Raw genomic sequence first — 20,974 nt, 5'->3', positions numbered from 1 at the left:
TCATTTTTACATCTGCAATATTGTTTTCACAGTGTGATAAAAAAAAAAAAACATTTTTACACCCATCAGGCAATTCTAGAAAGTTTACTTCTACCGTCCGTGAATCAACTCTCAACCAGGATACGTCAATCAGTCGACAAAACAGCCAGCAAGATCAGGTAAGCATCACGATTAATCGGAAACATAAAACATTTAATTATTTGTAAAGCACAGTATAACATTATAATATGATACACTGAGGAAACCTTTAAAATACAGGAATGTAATTTAGTTTTAGTTTTAATCTGATTAATTTCAAGCATGCATACAAGGTTACTATAGCTTATATGTACAGTTCTACAATTCAACATGTCTGAAAAGGAGTATAAAGAACCAGAGCTTATTTAATCCCCTTTCCATATCACAGCAATCACTAATGAACTTATTTACATAACAACCGGCCCCTGGGCAAAACCACAGGACGAAGCCAAAGCACACCATGACCTCTGCAGTCGAACCCAACCACCCCTACCCAACCCCTGGATGCATACGTCCAACCTCCAATTCCCCAGAACTGCTTTGTATTGAGTTGTGGACTCCTGTAGAGCAGCTACACTCAATAACCCAGAAAGAAAGACTTCTAGATCTTCCAGATTTTGCTATTCTTTCTGCAGTGTTTCCATGGACTTCCTGCTTCCGACCCATTTACTCCAACCCTGGCCCTCCTCTAAGTACGCCCATTCCGCTGTGATTGGTCACACTCCCAAGCACTTCCAAATACTTCCCGATATGTAGGTCCGGGTTTACTGAGTGAACGCAATTTGCAGCCCATATAACGAAGTCCACATTGATGTCAGGAGAACTCCAAAAAAGTAAAGAAGAACTAGAAAAAAATATGTAAAACCGACCGTGCCGAGCCATCCAAAGCTTTTTCCAGGCCTTACTTCCAAATGCGTTAACGTCATTATCTGACACATTAGCATCACATTGTAACAATATTTATAGGTCAGAAAAGTGCAAAAACCTTTAATGAAATTAGCTACTGTATATGTACATGTATTGTTTTGTTTGATTATTCTATTATTGCTGCTTTCAACCCAAAGGATACTTTTCAAGGACAAAGACAGGAAATGGGAAGAGATTGAGAACAAACTTCAAGCAGAGCATGACTCCTTGCTGCTGAAGAGCGCCAACAAGGTGATGGTACTCACTGCTCACAATTTTAAACATTGCATCGTATTGCAACATTTAGAAAAAAAATAAATAATTTCTGTGCAATTTGTTTTTAAGTTCTGCATGTTGGAAATTGCATGTTTCTGCGGTCAGGTAACACACGTGCAGCGAAACCAATGGTATTGTCATGTATTCACTCCTCAACAGTTACATACGTATGATAACCACAGAATTGACATGCTAGGGGTAGGTACAATATAGATAAATATGTGTATATATAAATATGTGTATGTATGTATAGATAAATATACATTAAATAAATAGTTAAATAATAAATAATAGTTAAATAGTCTTTTTTCCCTGCAATGTATTTGTATGGTGTTGGGTGTTGTCGTCATCTAATTTGTGTCTGTTTCATTCATTCGTCATTTTGTTTTACTTTTTCAGCAGTACTTGAACACGCCACAGTGATGTACTCTGAGAAACGAAGGGGAAAAGTATAAATAACGTTCTCTGACACTGCCAGAGCGTAATAAATCCACCAATTAAAAGACAAACTGACTGAATTATATTTGAAAGGTATCCTTAAATTACCTCTGTTGTATACCGAAAATCTAAATAAAATACAATAAAATGAACTTGACTTTTCTTCGGCACGCAATAATGTAATGGTAGAGTAAACACTGTTCGCTGTGTACTTTGGTTTAAGTACAAAATAACACAGCATGAAATGTAATTTGTAATGGCTCGAGTAATGGAATATTTGTTTATCATCTGTTTACATGAGTAATCCAAAAATGGCCTACAGTAGAACATCCACTCACTCATTCTCTGTAGTAAACATAAAATATCGGATTACTTTGAGAGGAAGTCATCGAACATGTTGACAGTATTACGATTGTGTGAAGCCAGCTTTAATGATGCTGTGCTACACTCTGTACACACTGTTTAGAATAGAAGAGAAAATACCAGATACAGTATTAGAAGTACTACTTGACTCATGGACACGGTCATCAATTGTGTCCAGATGCCTCATATGAACCCCAGATTGTCTTGAGCACCATGAAAGAGCTCAAAGAGTATGAACGAGTGTACACAGATCATGCCTAAAAAATACATTAAATGAGCTCTGTTTGAATTTGATCTATGTTCTTTTTGCCAGGAGATTTCCACAATTATTCAAGACCTGAAGAGAGTGGAAAGACAACTGCTTGGTATGGATTTGGTTAACTTAATACAGTAAACCTCGGATATATCGGATTCAATTGTTCCCACTGGTTTTGTCCGATATAAGCGAAATCCGTTATATGCGTATACCGGAAAATGTCCGTTTTACGCATATATTGGATTTATATCCGGTATATGCGTAAATCGGATTTTATCCGTTATAAAAAGGCACTTCCTTGACTATGTTTTCAATGTACCTGGACTGGGCAATGAAAAGAGACGTAAGGTAATGAGAATTTAACTTTATTGGACTCTGAGCATAACAAATTGTTAATTAAGCTAGGCCCTGTTACGCCCGTCAGGCCTACGTTATTTCCAATAGTGAGGTTAAGATCTCATTCACTGCTGTGCTAGTATTATTGACGTCACTCACTTTTATATTTGTCCTAAATCTGGAGCCAGGAGAAAGACAATAGCCAGTGACATCAACAAGATTAGCATAACGATGCGGCCATCCGATATATGCCAGGGAAATTTAATGGAAATGCATTGGAACGGGACTGGAGATTTTGTCCGAAATAGGCGAAATCCGTTATAAAAAATCTGATATATGCAATGAATTTTTATTGGAAATGCATTACAGAAAAATCGGTTCTTTTTTATCTGTCCGTTGTGAGCGAATTTCCGATATATCCGAGTCCAATATATCCGAGGTTTACTGTATTTCTATAGTAAAAGGATGGTATTATCTAGCCTTTTCCCCCGTGCAGTAAGGGCTGCTTCAATTTGGCTCAAATTTACAGTATTCTCACAATTGACAGTCAACAATCAATGACATGCTGTGGTTCGCTTTGGAAGGTGGAGCGAGACACATTGTCCATTGATTTGTTGACAGAAAATTGTCCGACTACACAGAAAAAATTGACATCACAGTCTCGGAACAGAACTTGTTTGTAACCCAAGGACCACCAGTAATCTGAGTCTAATCTGAGTCTAATCGATCCCATCCATTCAGAACGCAGCCTTGCCAAAGATCTAATTTGGAAGCATATGAACTGCGATGGCGGCACGGCGGTCTGGTGGTTAGTGCGCAGACCTCACAGCGAGGAGACCAGGGTTCGGTCCCCGCCCTCGGCCATCTCTGTGTGGAGTTTGCATGTTCCCCGTGCATGCGTGGGTTTTCTCCGGGTACTCCGGTTTCCTCCCACATTCCAAAAACATGCTAGGTTAATTGGCCACTCCAAATTGTCCATAGGTATGAATGCGAGTGTGAATGGTTGTTTGTCTATATGTGCCCTGTGATTGGCTGGCCACCAGTCCAGGGTGTACCCCGCCTCTCGCCCGAAGACAGCTGGGATAGGCTCCAGCACCCCCGCGACCCTCGTGAGGAAAAAGCGGTAGAAAATGAATGAATGAATGAATGAACTGCGATTTCTTTTGCTCTCACAGTCATTGACATGATGGTGGACCCGGATGGTACTCTGGATGCCCTGACCAGCTTGGGGCTAACCAGCCCTTTGACTGACCAGAAGAGTCCTGCAGCTCAGCAAGCAGAAGCAGAAGCTTCGTCTATTGCGCCGTCAGACACAAAGCATGAAGTGGCGACCAGTGAACCTCACGGACCGTCACAAGGTTCCCAAAAGACCTCTGGATAATTAACCCTTTAAAGGCGTCTGATTAATGCACTCTTTATATTGGAGACACGTTGGACCCCCTGGAAACAAACATCCTTTTTTGAGTATTTTGGTTTTAAATGAGAAGAAGTGGCCTCACCCCTGATTTAAGAACCTTAAATAACTGGACAAAGTAAGTTAAATGTTCCAAATCTGTATGCATCTCTGACTTGGCTAAGTACAAACTCATCTTTTTGCACTATATTATTATCCAAAGTCTTGTATGTATGTGATTCATAAACGTTTCTTTGCCTACTTGTCATTGATTTGCAAATGATTAAATACTGTAACAGAGTAATACAAAGGTGTCAAAAATCTTGCTACGGCAAGACCTAATTGTAAATACGTGACATCAATTGTCGGCATTCCCGAGGTCAGTCTCAGTAATGATTTGCAGAACTTTATTTGCTGTGAAAAAAAACTTTACCTAAACTCAATCCCAACCTACATGCCTTTTCATTGTGAAAATCTTCATTAGCAACCTGTGTATGAATAAGTGAAATGTAGCTTCTCGAAAGGCTTTCCTCATATATTTTGTCACAAGTGCCCTGGATCAAGCAATCATTATAGAAATCCCACACTGCATATGAGATGGTCAAAGGGTCATAAAACTGTTTCTTTGCACATTTTGATGCTGGTGTAACACAATTAATATCCGACAGACCAGGGCATGCCCCTTAAACATTCCTTTATGGTGATCTTTTAACCAAAAAGTATGCAGAGTTGCAGTCTATACGGAAAAAGTCTGTCAGAGTATTTTCTACTTGTTGTGTTTGAGCCAGCAAACTGTAGACAGGGTCTACCTCCAAGTCCTGCAAAGGAGGGATGGACAGTGTATCATCTTACTAATGTTTACACATGAATGTATAACCTGAATACATTTTAGCCAAACAAATTTACTAAAGATTACTAACTGCGTTTTGTGATCAGCACTTGATGATTTGGAAAAGTTTTATTTGGATGGTTTGTACATTTATTTTCCTTTGTAGTGATTTTGTTATAATTGTTGATCTGTTGTTGTTCACAATACCTGTATATTGTTTGCCTCGTTTCCAATAAAATGCATGATAATCTTATTTTTACTTTTTACAATGTGACTTAACAAACACACATTTTATTTATAAGAATGTACGTTTTAAAAAAGGTGGGACTGAATGGGTTCTATTCAAAAGACCTTAGCCTGGGTCTACACAGCACAGAACTCGAGCTGGAGCTGGAGTTGCACAGCGGAGGAATCGGTGTCCGACGGTTGAGGGTTGTGTTGTAGCTCAGAAACGTGTCATTGGGGCGGCCAAGGTGAGACCATTACTCACATAGGGGTGGTAATAAGTTGACACCTAAAATGTCGAGATGGCCGGAGAATGACAAATGGTGGCCACTGGCCACCATGTAGTAGCTCCACTACTGTTTTAAACATTCCAGACCACCTTTTAATCCTCTTAGGTGTTGGTGTCAATTTGACCCCATTCAATATTTGTGATTCAAAAAAATAGTAGTTTTATTTAATTTTTGGCTGCATACATAATGACCTTCGCTACAATTGATTAAGCATAAAATTGACTTGATTTTCAATCTGCTAGATACTGTATATTGTATGCATTGGTGTTACTTTGTGGTCGATTTGGACTGTGTGACCAATGTGGGACACCGGAGGGGAAACAATAAATAACGTAATATTGTATAACACAGTAAACCTCGGATATATCGGACTCGGATATATCGGAAATTCGCTCACAACAGACAGATAAAAAAAAACAATTTTTGTAATGCATTTCCAATAAAAATTCATTGCATATATCGGATTTTTTATAACGGATTTCGCCTATTTCGGACAAAATCTCCAGTCCCGTTCCAATGCATTTCCATGAAATTTCCCTCGCATATATCGGATGGCTGCATCGGGGCGCTCCGATTCGCCGAATCGTGACAGGCCGCTATACAACGTCATTTGCAGCGTTTGCAGCATTGCCTGCGCGTCCAGGTACATTGGAAACATAGTCAAGGAAGTGCCTTTTTATAACGGATAAAATCCGATTTACGCATATACCGGATATAAATCCGATATATGCGTAAAACGGACATTTTCCGGTATACGCATATAACGGATTTTGCTTATATCGGACAAAACCAGTGGGAACAATTGAATCCGATATATCCGAGGTTTACTGTATGTACAAACCCAGCTTCGCCAAGGTCACCACTTTTGACTGCCACTCATCTTCGACCCCTTTGGTCCCACCTCCCTCCTCTTGAGGCTGATGGGTTCAGGCCCAGCCAACTGGTCTGGCTCCAGAGGAGGACTCCGATGATCTGCGTTTGGGCAAGGGAAAAATTAAGTCAACTGAGCACGGAATCATACGTCCACACATCACTGCTATATTGGATGTGACACGAGAGAAGGAAGATGCCTATTTCAACCGTAGTAGGGAATGACAAAGAAGCTAAAAATTTACCACTTCCACACAGAATGAGGGGAGAACCTTTTTTTTTTTTTTTTTATTCGATCTCAGCCATGGCATGTCAGCTCGGCTCTGCTTGCTCGGTAGCCATTCGCCAGGCTAATGCATTACTGAAGCCTACTGGCCAGAATACTACATATACAGTAACTTCATTTTTTATTGCTTTTCGGTACTGGCTCTGTTTGGCGAAAACAACTCTTCTGGTCCACTGAATGCCCAAGTACTACTAAATGCACTGCCCGCCGCCGCATTTGATTGACAGTTTAACTGGCCAACAGGCCAACATTCATATTTTGTTGGCTTTTTCATATACAAATTGTCTGTAAGATGCGTGTGTCTACTTTAATATCCACTGTGCATAGAGTACAGTAAAGTCAATGCTTCTATACGGCACCTTTTTGTAGCCATGAATTATGCAGGCTATATGAATCTCCAATCATCCTCAGCAGGCATATGGTGTCTTTCTCTACAAGGTTTCTCTGCTGAAAATGACTCGGTACACTGATGCTGCAGGTCAGTATTTCATATTCCTGGTCTTTGTGTGTACTATATTTAATTCATATTCCAATATACCTTATTCCGCACTTTCTGCAAGTACAGCATCTCCTGTTGCATTTGCATCATGTCCAGAGAGTCTGGCAGAGACCAACTGCACACCCCTCCCATCCTGCCAATAGTAGATCAACTAGATACAAACACACACACACACACATAGACAGACAGACCCTCCCTAACAAGTGAGAAGAGGCGTTGGCTCTGGTCACAAACAGCACAGGGAGAGCAGCAGCCTGCAAGTCAGATGGCTGAGAGAAAGAGAAAACATGACTTGTGGCTGATTCAGCGCTAAATGACAGATGGAGAGGAAAAATGTAGACAGGAGTGACAGCATGTCGCTGTTAGGTTAGCTCGTGTCAGACTGTGTGTGGTTCTGCATGCAGACACAGACACAGACACACGGGGCCGTCAATGGAACTGTCAAATGATCCAAGGTCGAGGGGGCATGAGGAGGTACCCCCAGGCCTGCTTTCCGATCTGTCCCACGTGAAAAACAGCAGCTTCAGTGCTGCCCAACAACAGGGCTACTCTGCAACCATCTTTCTGCGCCGCAAAGACAAATTGGAGAAGGTAAGGCGATATTTCAAACTTAATGACCAAATGTTTGTTTGTTTTCCTAATGTTCCTTTTTCCGCAAGGGAACCAAGGATATTTAATGGTGAGATTATAAGGTTTATATATACTATATATCAAGGTTGTAAAATTAGAAGAAAACATCTACTCTACTAGTGAAAGAACATTCAGTGAAGAACTCTTCATGTCTGAACTGCATCATGTTTAGCACAATAGATTGCAGGACGAGACGTGTAGCTGAGCTCTGTAGCCTCAGATGAGTATTGATCACCACTTTCCTCATTGCTACCACGCAGTCAGCACGCAAAAGATACAAGACTTAAACCTCTTAGCCACTGAGGTTTTCTTAAAATATAAAATAGCATTTTAAATTATTTGTAGATTTTATCTTCATATTTTTGACGTGCAGATTCATTGTGTATTTAGGAAGGTGCAAGTGAAACAGTGAGTTTGAACAAGTTGATGATTATTTATTTATCTTGCTTATTGTGTGGAAATATGGGGTAATAACTATAAAAGCAATCTTCACTGGCTAAATGTACTGCAAAAAAGGTCAGTAAGGATAATTCATTATGCCGCCTACAGAGAACACATACTAACTCCTTATTTCTAAAATCACAAATACCTAAACTTGCTGATAGAGTTAATTTTCAAACAGCTAAAATAATGCAGGGCGGCACGGCGGTCTGGTGGTTAGTGCGCAGACCTCACAGCTAGGAGACCAGGGTTCAATTCCCACCGTCGGCCATCTCTGTGTGGAGTTTGCATGTTCTCCCCGTGCATGCGTGGGTTTTCTCCGGGTACTCCGGTTTCCTCCCACATTCCAAAAACATGCTAGGTTAATTAGCCACTCCAAATTGTCCATAGGTATGAATGTGAGTGTGAATGGTTGTTTGTTTATATGTGCCCTGTGATTGGCTGGCGACCAGTCCAGGGTGTACCCCGCCTCTCGCCCGAAGACAGCTGGGATAGGCTCCAGCACCCCCCGCGACCCTCGTGAGGAAAAGCGGTAGAAAATGAATGAATGAATAAAATAATGCATAAGGCTAAAAACAACCAATTAGATAAAAATGTCATCCAATACTTCTCTACAAGAGAGGAGAAATATGATCTCAGGGAAGAAGTACATTTGAAAGACTTATATGCTAGGACTACGTTAAAAAGCCCTAGCATTTCAGTATGTGGAATCAAACTATGGAATGGATTGAGTAAGGACCTCAAGAGTCTTGAACCAGTCATGATGTGCTATATATATCACTATATTGACACTTACTATGGTACACATTATGGCATTGGATGCTCATATCACCTCATACTTCAGTACGAGACGCATTATAAAAAAAAAATTAAAAAAAAACCTTAAACTGTATTATAGAAAGCAGGAAGTGAACAAATTACAAATATTGGCAAAAACCGGGAAAACCAATAGTAGGTTGCTAAGCTCTTAGCAGACTTAATGCATCACATTAAGCTTTCTATGTATTAGTATTAATCATTCAGCATGAAGGAATATAGTCTATCTTCCCGCACTCCACAGCAGACATGGTGTCAAAATATGACACATTGTTCTTTGTTTCATTGCTACTTTCTTGTCTCCCTGCTCATAACTACATTTTTTTTAGAAGCTATCCATTTAAGGAAATTCATCAAATGGGTGTCCTCATCCTCCCCGAGTGGACATAAACATTTATGGCTACCATCAATAAATGACTTCATTAAAGTCTGTGATTCAGCTAAAAATGTAGCTGACCGCAGCCTGCAACGTGGTTTTTTTGAAAAAGTCGTACTGTGTCCAGACACTGATTGGGCTCTTTCAAGTAGACGGCCAAGATCCTTTTTTTACCACTAGACCCCGAATCTGCAGCTTTTGGCACGTGGCCCAGCTGTATTCCATCATGGCATTGTGCCCAGTCAGCCTTCGCTTAGCAAATATCGCCCTGACTTTGATGTTAGAGTAACGTGGAAAACCCAAAAAAAGTCATAAAATGCCAACGCATCCTGAGCATGCTCTACGACCTGCCGCTGAGACTCTGGTGTGAAGGTGAGACACCCACAGTGAAACGTCCTTCACGGGCATTCACTAAGGTGCTTTTTGGTTGACAGGAAATGTAGAATTCTGTGTAAGCTCCACCTTTAATCACCACATCGGAATAAAAAAAAAGTTTACTTTTTTTTTTTTTAAACCCATTACACCTCACAGGAATAAATGAGACACACCTGAAATATTTTACTGCCCCAGTGTCCTCAGTCCCGAAATGCATTACTCATTTTGAAAACGTGATAACTTATGTCCCATCAAGTTTTGAAGAAAAGGGGCAGCATCCATGTCAGGGATGCCAACAAGATTAATCAGCAGATTTAAAAGGGCCACAAACTGCTCTCACAGGTGATCCCTCTCACTCGGCATCTATCTGCTGTATCTACAGCTTCTCTTTGGCTGATGGCACGTTACGTACTTGAAGACTTTGGTCAGTGTAAAAATAGGGTTGGCCCCGATGGATGCAGTTTTAAGAGCCGTTACCTCCCTCTGGTAGTGACTCAGACCTTTCTAGCCCCTCTGTACACTTTTGCTCCGTCACCAAGGAGAGGACATGCATTAAGGAGCCCGAACATTCATGCTGTGACGTTGTTTTTGTTCCTTGAAAAAGAAAAGTTGAAGGGCAAGCAGGGCAAGTTTGATACATGTGTACATTAAAGATGCTAAAACTACCGGAACGTCAATATATGATAAGTTATCTGTACAAAAGATTGGCATCTTAGCTTTGTGTTATGAAAGTAATGAAAGTTACTGTTGTATTTTCTAATAGCTAAAATAGGCTTTTTCCCCACAACAAACATCTACTTCACATTAAGTTGGTAATCATTTATAAATATGTGATATACGAGTAAAAAGTACAACATATATGTATTACTGTTAAAAAGGCCATAGTTTCGACATATTTATGCATTTATGTTCCATTGATACTGTTTCTTCATCAAGCATTGAAATTTCAAACTTTTTTCGACGGTTCTTGAACGCACCATTGCCGTGTGCCGCGACTCACCACATTGTCACTTACTAGATTAGATAGACTTTTATACTTTAAATGTGTTTAGTAAGTGTGAGATGCATATTTAAACCTGGCTTGTGAACAACGCCAATTGAAGAGAAAAGGAAGAACATCAACATCAAGCTGTCAGAAGTGTTATGATAAGTCCCAAATATAAAATTTTGTATATGTGTATCAATTACTCATGTTTTCTTGGCATTCACTGGTGGTCCCAGCCAGTACAAATTTTAAAAAATAATTTTGAGGTATTACTTAATTTCATTTGTATTTCACCAACTATAAGAGGAAACGCCCCAGTTTTTTTTAAATATCATTTTTTTTAAATATTGAGGGATTTAACAAAAACATTAAGTCTTTGTATTTTCACATTGCCCAAAGTTACAATAAAGTAAAACTGAAATGGGCCATCCCTACTCTGCTTCCATGCCTCTCTTAACAGGAGCAGCTTGCCTGCTGTTGGCGACATATGTTTTCTGCTATTACGCAACACTATTGATTGAGGTAAATAAAAAGAGAGAGAGTCTTTCCGATGTTTTGTGTTGCTCTACTGAGGATTTTTAATGAGTTTTGCAGAGAATGTGGACATGATGCTGCAGTAAAACACAAATGGGTGCACTTTTATCGGAAATTTCTCCAAAAAGCTCCATTTGTTAGTGATTTAAAACAGACAGTATTGCACGGATGAAGTAGTTAGGAAGGAGTACTTACGTATGTGTCTTTTAATTTATCAATTGAAGATGTGTGTGTCGCCAGTGGCATGGTAATGCATTATTATTTCAGGTGTACTGTATGTCAGTTTTCAATCGCAAGGTAGCTACACAACTTAAAAAAAAAAAGGAGGTATGGAAGGGAAGGAGAGGGGTCTGCTGGGATTCGCAACATCAGCTTTGCATTGGTGGTTTCAAAAGGGGGTGGGATGTGGGGGGAGGATCTGTCTCCATCTCTCCAGCAGCCTCTGTTGTGTCACAAGCACACTCAAGACTGCTCTCTCATACACACTCACGCACAAGTCAAACTGCAGGTAACATCGGGACAATTGGGCGCACATACACACATGCATGCGTGAGGACAGTGAAGCGTGAAGCATGCTGAGGCTTGAAAGTAAGAGTATGGAGAAGCGCTGATTGAAAGGTAAAAACGGACTGGTGAATATTATGCAAATGAGCTTCTGTCACAGAAGTTTGTAGCAGTGCAGCTGTCATGGCGGGACCGACCCCACAGGAACCCGTAAAGGTGAGGTGCCCCCCATACTTTCATATGCTTCACATATGCATGCATGTATGGCGTTCCTAACACATTGTTTCATGTATGTATGTAATTATTATGTTGAAATGTAAATGTCACGGAATTGTGTTGCTATATGTCATATGTTTTTCTTTTTAAATGTAAACATTCAGCAAGTCTCATTTTTTTAATTTCCATAATTGATTTTTTTAAGGTGAGCTTTCGATGAATCAGCACAAAAATAACCTTTACACCAACCCAGGGCTCAATGGGACTTTCCAAGCAGTAATGTGCATATCCGCAAGTCAAGCATGATGTTTGCCTCAGGTTAGACTAATGAAGACCTCAGGGTCTCGGTGGATATGAGACCAGAGTACAATACATTGTGCTGCACCAGCCTTATTAGCTGAGATGGAAGACAGGACAGATCAGAGATGGGGCTGACAATGTCCTAATATCATGGAATGCCTTGTCATATGGGTAACATTATTTTTAGTTGTTAACTTTTTTTTCATTGTGGTTTTAGCGTAACCGTGCTACATATAGGAAATTTTAAGACGAGTTGCAAGAATTGATATTTTGCTTTGTTGGGTCTTAATGACGTTCTAAGTAAAGGTTATAAATGCAAAAATATAAGAGACGTGAGAAAACATTTTTGAACTACAAAATCAGACCTCCACCAAGCGCCAAAGTTGCCCCCATATTGTGAGTTACAACAAAACTATTTGTCTTACATTTATTTTATCTACGTATTTAGATGCTAATGTTAGCATGCTGTCGATGCTACCAATGCTATGTCAAGCTATGAAAATGGATAAAAATGCAACTATGCTAATGTTACACAGTTTTTAAAGTGTTAAGTGCTAAGTCTAAAAATGCTATTATGCTAATGCTAACATGGTAAGTATTCATGTGTCAACACATGAAAATCGCTAAAAATGCTAGTATGCTAATAAAGTATAGTAGTAATAGTAATAGCATACTTGATGTCAAGAGTTGCACTTTTATGGTAGGTGTTACATTGTCAAAATGCTAGTATGCTAATATTGACATAGTAATGCCACATTACTATGTCAATATTAGCATACTAGCATTTTAACAAAACAACATAATAATATTGACATTGTAATGCTAACATTACTACGTCAATATTAGCATACTAGCATTTTAACAGTGTAACATAATAATATTGACATAGTAATGCTAACAATACTACGTCAATATTAGCATACTAGCATTTTAACAACGTAACACCTACCATAAAAGTGCAACTCTTTACATCAAAGGCATTTTGCATTCCGAAAAATGGAAATGTCAAGAAAAGTGGGAATGTCCTTATATTATGGAAAGCAGGAAGTGAACAAATGTAACAGTTACTGATTGGAAAAGTACCAGATGGAGGGGTAGGATTTAATAAGCTTTGCTTCTTCCTACTCCTTTTGGACATGTGGAACTGGGAACTGATTATGGGATGCACTCAATTGTAATCTGATGCATGTTCAAATGAAATAAAACCATTACCATTACCATTATTCAGGAGGCTTATGCATGGGGGTCCATAATTTAATAGTATGCCCCTGCGAGTGAGTATGTAATATGCCAATGTTGACAGCTCCCTAAACCAACAATGTCACATTGGGCAGAGAAAGCAATGACAAAAAGTCTGCAGATGTATGCAAAAACAGAAGCGTCCCACTGTCTGTTCAAAGCAGACAAATCAAGGCTTATGAGACTGGATCAGGACAGTAGGGCTGGTGCACCATTTGGCTGACTCTTCCCCATGTTTATTGCAACCATAATATACACTTATGCACACACACACACACATCCCCGTTAATATTACAAGACATTGGCCTGCTCCAACCTGGGCCTGAGGTGATAAAATCCCGTTCATTTGGGACATACTTGAACAACAAAGAAGTAATCAACCCAAGCCTTACATTATCCTTACATTTGTGATTGCTTTCCTGTCATGGAACACTGTGGTCATTTGTCTCTTTCTGTTGTCAAATTACTGTACAAAGACAATAAGAGTTTATTGATGAGGAACCTGCCTCCCTTAGTTAAATCAATTGAGGAAATGAACCTCAATGGCGTCGTTACATTCCTTTCCAAAGGCTGGATAATAAATTCCCATTTAGTTTTTATGTTGACATTCTTTCCTTGTTGTTGTTGTTGTTGTTGTGTCTGTGTGTCTCTCACCTGTCAAGACACAGCAAAAGTGCATCGCCATCTTTGCCCTGCTGTGCTGCTTCGCTGTGCTATTGGTGCTGATCTTCTCTTCCGTTGACATTTGGGGGGATAGCGAGGATGGAATCACGGAGGAGAACTGCCACACTGACTGCCGGTGAGATGTTCTACATAAGGGAATTATATAAAACCATAAGAAGACGGTTGGTTTGGTTGTGGTCCCATATAGGGTTACAAACGAGTTCCGTTCCTAGACTGTGATGTTTTGGTCTAAGTTGAATCTTGTACCTAAATTATACCTACTGTAGATATATTATTCCTTAGTTACACACACACTGTACATTCTTGCACCCACTGCACATACTGGAACTAGTTCTCAAGCGAATAAAGTCTTTACTGATCAAAATCACATGAATTTATGGGCACACGTTTGTAAACCATGGAACGCCGTAACCCGAGGACCGCTTGTGTTTGTTCATTTCAGCATTGTCCTTATGGAGACAATCCCAGCAGATCTCAATCAGCACATTGGACCCTACCTCTCACTCTCAGATGGCTTTCACACCCTGCTGGACCAAGCAAAGCACTCAGTCCAAGTGGTGTCACCGGTCTGGAATTTGAGGCCATGGGACCCGGACACCATGCCAAGTACAGCCAGACAGGTACAAGTTGAGCCTGAATGCATCACGTTGTGTCCACTTGCATTTGTGGTCGACACACACGCAAAAAAAACCTAATTATTTTCTAGTAAAGATTATGTGTCGCCTCTTAATGAGTTCAGACCTTTTAATACTTTAAGTGTCAAACTCTTAAGTGCGTACTGTGCACACTTCATTTCCACAGGGTCAACTTTTATTTCAGAGATTGCTCAGTTTGAAATCTCGTGGAGTCAAACTCAAGATTGCCAGCAGTCTGACTAACTCTGCAGAACAGACAATTCTGGCAGCACACAGTAGGTGGCTTGCAAACAATTTGTATTAGAACGTTTGGTCTTGGTTTGGTCTATTGGTCTCTTTCTCTCCCTGCACAGATGCAGAGGTCCATTTAGTTAACATGTCAGCTTTTACCAGAGGGGGCCTCCATTCCTCGTTCTGGATCGTGGACCGAACACACTTTTATGTCGGTAGCGCTGATATGGACTGGAGGTCATTCTCTAAGGTAACGTCAACATTTTACATGTGCTGTGCAAAAATAGTCAAGGTGAACGACTCTAATTAGACCCGTTCACGGTGTATCTGAACAGAAGGCTGAGCAAGCACAAATACAATTGAAGGATAAAATATTTTGAGTCAATAAGCAGTTATTTCAGAAGATCCAATGGTAGGATTTCATTTTGTTTGCAGCATATGGCGTATAGGTGTGCAACATTTCCAACTTTTCAGACTTAATGTGGTACTGTAATCCCTCGTTTATTGCGGTGACTAGTACTCCAACAGTTGCCGGTGTTGTTATTAGGATTCTAACCTTTACACTTTTATTATTCTTTGTTTACACCACATTGTGCAACTCATATCCACAGACTACAGGTCACTGCAGGGACACAAGCTTAATGTTGTAAGCGTTAGTATGCTACCAAGCTAACTAGTTAGCCTCCAATGTATTTATTATAGAAACTTAAGCAAGGGTTTCGACACTGCCTTATCATTTTCTGTGTATTTGAAATTGTCAAAGAGTACATTTGGAATCCAGGAAGTGAACAAATACATTGTAATTGATGTCATACAGAAAGGGGGTAGGATTAAATAAGCTTTGCCTCTTCCTACTCCGGTTTGAACATGCGGAACTGTGATTTGTACTATGTGATGTATTCCATTGTAACTTGTATGCATGTTCAAAATGAATGATTACAGGATTGCCGGGGCCCTCTAATGAGTACTGTACTGTATACTTAGAACAGTTTCTGCTGACTCATGTTAACATCCTTTCCTTTTCTCTCAAGTCAAAAGTCAGTCTATGTAAAATCTTGCTGCAACTTGTCGCCTGTTTGTGTTTCCCTGCTGCTATCTAGAGGAAGGAGCTGGGTCTGATGGTCTATAATTGCAGCTGTCTGGCGCTGGACCTCCACAGAGTCTTTTCTTTTTACTGGCAGCTCCACGAGAGGGACTATATCCCCTCCATCTGGTCTAAGAGAGTTACAGCCCTCTACGGGAGACACCAGGCCCTGGAACTACAACTCAACAATACCCCTGCAGCCGCGTATATGTCCGTAAGCGAGCGATTTCTTCTCTTTTAATAGTTTATGCTTTTACCTGGGGCAGAGAGCTTTCAGCAAAGTATGATTCTTGAAAACCTGTTCATAACCTTCTAATTACAGTTTTTAACATTAGACATGAAACACCCTTATAGCCACCTTTACTGTCACAGTGTGGATTGGTCGTGACCCAAGGCAAAGTGCAGGCAAAAAACGTATTTTTCACTGTGGGATGTTTTTGTAGCATATAGTACAGATACATAAATCCTTGATGAATGTAAGGTAGAGTTTGTATGAAAAGAACAGCATATGACCCAAATGGATTTGGGAGGTTACTTAAAAAATGAAAATAAAATGTCCTAAAATCTCCTAACCACTTGAAAAATGTGCCAAAAGATATAAGTTCACACAAACTTATTCACGCTCTACTTTTTGTACATGACATATGACAATAAAAACATTAACTGGCAGGCCATGTCATTCGTGATAAGTCAAACACAGCGACAGTACATACAAATAACTTTGGTCTTGCTACAAGAGCCATCTGCCAGGGTTTTAAAGCTAACTTTACCAATCAAAATACTCCTTTCTTTCTCCATTTCTGCTCAATATTTGTTCCAGCTTGTGGCTACAGAGTTACCAAGCTTCAATCAAACTACAGTGTGGGCTGAGGGGCAAGTTATTCACACGTCAAAAAAATTAACACGTCAACTTTGACAGCTCGAATTGTGGGTCATTTAAAAAAATATTTTACCCATATTTTGGTAAAGAGCGGATATATTCTGAATAGCAACTTGTGAAAGGTTATTTGCCAGCCAATAATAGGCACACAAGGGATGTGATTAATCATGTTAGGATATATCTTTGACACCATGAGTAAAAATGATTCACTAAATTGACAATAATGTGTCTCCCTGTTCACGAAATGACAAATTGTTAATGACTTACACTGAAACCATTCATCATCTTCCAAAACCATTGCAGCCATTTTATTATCAGCAGCAACTTGCTCATGTACGCTCTTGTACTGCAATGATGGCACATAAAACTAAATAACAAAAACTGGTTTGATTTCGGCTACAACAGACGTGTAAACTCTTATAGTACAGCATCTTTAATCACTGTAGGCGTACACTCACCTGACTGATGTTTGCTCTCTGCAGTCCTCCCCTGATCTCTTCTGTGCAAAAGATCGCACTAGAGATGTGGATGCCATATATCATGTCATGCAGACTGCCAAGACATTTGTCTTCATTTCCGTGACGGACTACCTCCCTCTGGTGAGCAGGCGCTTCAGAGGAAACTTGGTCACCAGGTACTGAGCTTTGAATTTTTTTAAAACTATGCTTCATGTGACATGCTCATTTATGTCAGTACTTGCATATTTGAACACCTTGGGACTGGCTTTGGGTTGCTGCTTGTGCAAAATAAGCACAGCAGATGAACTTTTCTTTATCCTGCCAGTGAAGGATTCATCTAATTAAAATGTCTCTATCAATAGGTACTGGTCCCACCTTGATGAGATGATTAGAGAGGCTGTGGTTCTGAGAGGGGTCAAAGTTCGCCTGCTGATAAGCTTCTGGAAGAACACTCACCAGCTCACCTTTAACTTTGCCACCTCTCTCAGGTCACTGTGCATCCACCTGTACAACTGTTCGCTGGATGTGGTACGTACGTGAACTCCTCTCTATGTACGTCTGTGAATGGACAGGATACTGAATTTATTGACTTACACTTATAGGAGATTCTCAGTAGAGCTTAAAAATGCAAAAATAAGAAATAGGAGTGAGACAAAAAAATTTTGAGTAAGCAATTGCAAACAACCATTAAACTGAAATAGGCTGTTCATTTGCTTATCAAATGTTCAATACTATCACTAGAAAAAACATACAAATATGTAAATAAAACAAAAATTAAATGTAAAAAAAGTAGCTGGGAATGTTGTTCCAGTTGGTGAAGGTGGCTTCAAGGCGGGCATCCACTGTCTGGAACTGATGTCCATTTGTGTAATTTTTCCTTGCCATCCATCAGCAAATGTTCTCAATTGGATTAACGCCAGGGGAACATGCAGGATGGGGAAAAAAATGAGGTTATTCCTTCAGAAGAAGTCATTTCTCAGGCAGGCAGGCAGGCATTGCGAACTGAAGCCTTATCCTGTTGAAAAAAGTTAAAATTTTTCCACTGAAGGATCATGATGGTGGCCCTTCCACTGTGGCGTGTGCAGAAAACATCTCAATTGGGATCTCCTTGTCATATCAGTTACATTGGAAGCCATCAGGACCGTCAAGGTTACATTTTTTCCACATCAGAGAGTAAAACTTTCTTCCACCTTTCAATGTCCCATGTTTTGGTGCTCTTGTGCAAAATTCAATTTTGGAGACAAAGCCTTTGTAAATGCTTTTGGTTCTTAAAACACTTATTTTTCAGATGCCGCATGATGGTTGTTGTATTGCACTCTGCACCAGTAACAACATTAATTTAGAAAATGACATGGAATTCACATTTTTGTGGCATTTAGAGGCTGTAGTCTTGAACTTTTAATCAGCTGATGAACGGCCTATTTCACTAATATTTGTTACTTACAACTTTTTTTCATTTTGCCTTTTGAAACAAATACAACAGTGCAAAATGTACATTTTTCAACTGGTCTTGGACTGTATACAGTATATATATGATTCCAGAGATTTTTCAGTCACAAGCAGCAGATGGACGACATTCAACATGGACTTAATCACAACAAGTACATGGTGACCGACAACGCTCTTTACGTTGGTAGGCAATGTATTTTGCATGATTATTACATAATAAAATAATGCCTATTTTTTTTAACTAATGTCCATATTCGGAAATGTGGAATTCTAAATTGTAACATGAAATGTATGCATGTTTGAAATAAATTAAACCATCATGATATCAGCCACTAAACAGCATGATGTATTAATTAATATTATTTTGAAAAAATGTAAGAAAGTGAAGCAGCAAAATTCATGTTTTGCCTCCACAGGGAACCACGACTGGGTTGGAAATGATTTTTCTGATAATGGCGGAGTTGGGCTGGTGGTCCAGATGAAAAACCAGGGAGGGAAACTCATGGAACAAGTCAAAGCTGCCTTTGAAAGAGACTGGATGTCCCCTTATTCTAAACGCCTGCTGGGAAACAAAAATCAAGAAAGCAAATACAGAAATCCACACCAAGTGGAGACTCTGAAGGAACATGAATGGAATGACCCTTTATCTTTATAAACAAAGACTGCATTTCATTTCTATAACTTCTATTTAATGTGCTCATTATTACACTTTATATATCCGCACTATGCACTACTATATATGGATTATACTTGACTTTGATTTTCAAATGTTAACCAGTATGTAATCATCTTGTTGACACTTGTTGTCAGTCATATTGGAAAGCAATGCTGCATGAATATAAATAGATGGTATACAGCAGAGGTGTGGACTCAAGTCATGCGACTTGGCCTCGAGTCAGACTCAAGTCAGGACCTGACTCCGACTTTAATCTGATGACTTGAAAATACTCAAGACATTTTTAGCGAATATGTGGAGTAAAATGTGTCCCCATTCAAAGTATCCCCTTGTTTATCACAGGGGATAGGTTCTCATAACAGCCTGCAATAGGTGAAATCAGTGAAGTAGCCAACTTCATTTGTTTACAATTATCATATGTATGTTTACGACAGTAAAATCCCTGAAAATACACTTCATAGCATTAACATTTTGACGGGCATTAACATTTTCTTTCATGTTTAAACACTCTCAAAGTTCAAGTTTCGTTTGAAATGTAATAATCATTCTACTAGGTTGGACACAAGACATTATTAAGTGACTCAGGCGTATTTATTACTCTTACCATCGTTATCCTCCTCGTCGTCCATTTAGCTTGCTAGCTGCGGCTTCATTTTCTTCTTCTATTGTTTATTGGCGGTTAGCAAGAAGTTCACACAGATAGTTTGCTAGCGGCACCCAAGAGATTGATTGGCAATGGTCTAGAGCCAATCAAGACGCAGAACACAATGGAGGCGTTCTCTCTTAGCCAATCAGACTGTCGCGGCTCTATATTTTGGCTATTGACTACTGTGGGTTCCTAATATGCCCCTAAGCAGTGCTTCTCTGAATGATTTTCTGTACCCTCCTAACAGTCCCCCAAACCACCACCAGGGGGAGGCCGCCCCACTATCATGTAAACACATACTGAGAGAAGTGGAGCTGAGTATACAACACCCTCTACTGGTAGCAGTAGTAATACAATAACAGACATATACAACAGAGCGCCGATAGATACACGAAGTGTTGAACACTATGCACATTCATTCGGTGTTAAAAAAAAATAAAATTAAAATCCGCGAAAGGTGAACCGTGATGTATGACTTCATCTATGAATGTTCAATCAGGTTTAAGAACAAACAAATACACACACACTGGTAAAATAAAACAATTCAAAATGCATTCATTGCATTTGTCAACTTTAATAGATTGTTACGTTAACATTGAATCTTATTTGGGAGGCACTAAACTTATGTAAGGGCTTGAAAATTTCAAGCCACTGACTTGGGACTTGACTTGAGACTTGCATGTTTACACTGGTTTATAATATAGTATAATGTGGCTATTTAAAACAATATATGAAATATTCAACCAAATATATATGCAACTACTGTACAAGTACAATACAAGTCAAATCTTTTTTTTTCTGTATGTGACTTTTGGATTGATAAAGTGGGA

The 20,974-nt window shown here is 39.6% G+C and overlaps 2 protein-coding genes and 1 long non-coding RNA gene across 15 annotated transcripts in view; 2 read left to right on the top strand and 1 right to left on the bottom strand.

Moving 5' to 3' along the window:
- Positions 1-5,068, top strand: part of cep170ab (centrosomal protein 170Ab) — a 17,724-nt gene extending 12,656 nt beyond the window's left edge. For 6 of the 7 annotated variants that reach the window (XM_058058722.1, XM_058057892.1, XM_058059490.1 and 3 more), the window contains 4 exons: positions 70-158; positions 1,083-1,176; positions 2,315-2,366; positions 3,769-5,068. In XM_058058722.1, the coding sequence (XP_057914705.1) occupies positions 70-158; positions 1,083-1,176; positions 2,315-2,366; positions 3,769-3,974 (441 nt within the window). In that variant the 3' untranslated portion in view covers positions 3,975-5,068. Of the gene's footprint in view, positions 1-69; positions 159-1,082; positions 1,177-1,599; positions 2,287-2,314; positions 2,367-3,768 lie in introns of those variants that run through there. The other variant, XM_058062817.1, reaches the window with a different exon arrangement.
- The window catches only part of LOC131114400 (uncharacterized), a 20,977-nt gene extending 789 nt beyond the window's left edge, over positions 1-20,188 (bottom strand). Inside the window, exons 1-4 of one of the 6 annotated variants that reach the window (XR_009123736.1) lie at positions 20,103-20,188; positions 17,374-17,931; positions 14,056-14,210; positions 6,172-6,302 (exon numbers count right to left, since the gene is read on the bottom strand). This is a non-coding gene — a long non-coding RNA (uncharacterized LOC131114400). Of the gene's footprint in view, positions 1-6,171; positions 6,303-14,055; positions 14,211-17,373 lie in introns of all 6 variants that reach the window. The other 5 variants (XR_009124243.1, XR_009124746.1, XR_009122723.1 and 2 more) reach the window with 5 other exon arrangements.
- On the top strand, positions 7,183-20,974 carry pld5 (phospholipase D family, member 5). Of its 2 annotated transcripts, none has more exons than XM_058064167.1 (10): positions 7,183-7,576; positions 14,064-14,200; positions 14,528-14,705; positions 14,887-14,995; positions 15,074-15,201; positions 16,052-16,249; positions 17,398-17,549; positions 17,736-17,901; positions 18,916-19,006; positions 19,239-20,974. In XM_058064167.1, exons 1-10 carry the CDS (start codon positions 7,418-7,420, stop codon positions 19,475-19,477), a joined length of 1,557 nt encoding a protein of 518 aa, XP_057920150.1. In that variant the 5' UTR covers positions 7,183-7,417; the 3' UTR covers positions 19,478-20,974. The 2 variants fall into 2 exon arrangements, with proteins under 2 accessions (XP_057920150.1, XP_057920224.1); XM_058064241.1 differs by lacking the exon at positions 7,183-7,576 and adding an exon at positions 11,574-11,862.

Source organism: Doryrhamphus excisus, chromosome 1, assembly GCF_030265055.1.
Source record: "Doryrhamphus excisus isolate RoL2022-K1 chromosome 1, RoL_Dexc_1.0, whole genome shotgun sequence".
In the NCBI taxonomy this organism is placed as follows: Eukaryota; Metazoa; Chordata; class Actinopteri; order Syngnathiformes; family Syngnathidae; genus Doryrhamphus; species Doryrhamphus excisus.
This window is presented reverse-complemented; position numbering and strand designations above follow the sequence as displayed.

Bases quoted from the DNA above. Each gene is read 5' to 3' on its own strand.
- pld5 (XM_058064167.1), top strand. From the start codon at position 7,418: ATGGAACTGTCAAATGATCCAAGGTCGAGGGGGCATGAGGAGGTACCC. The intron at 7,577-14,063 runs GTAAGGCGATAT...TCACCTGTCAAG, and splicing joins GCAAAGACAAATTGGAGAAG to ACACAGCAAAAGTGCATCGC. The intron at 19,007-19,238 runs GTAGGCAATGTA...TTGCCTCCACAG, and splicing joins CGACAACGCTCTTTACGTTG to GGAACCACGACTGGGTTGGA.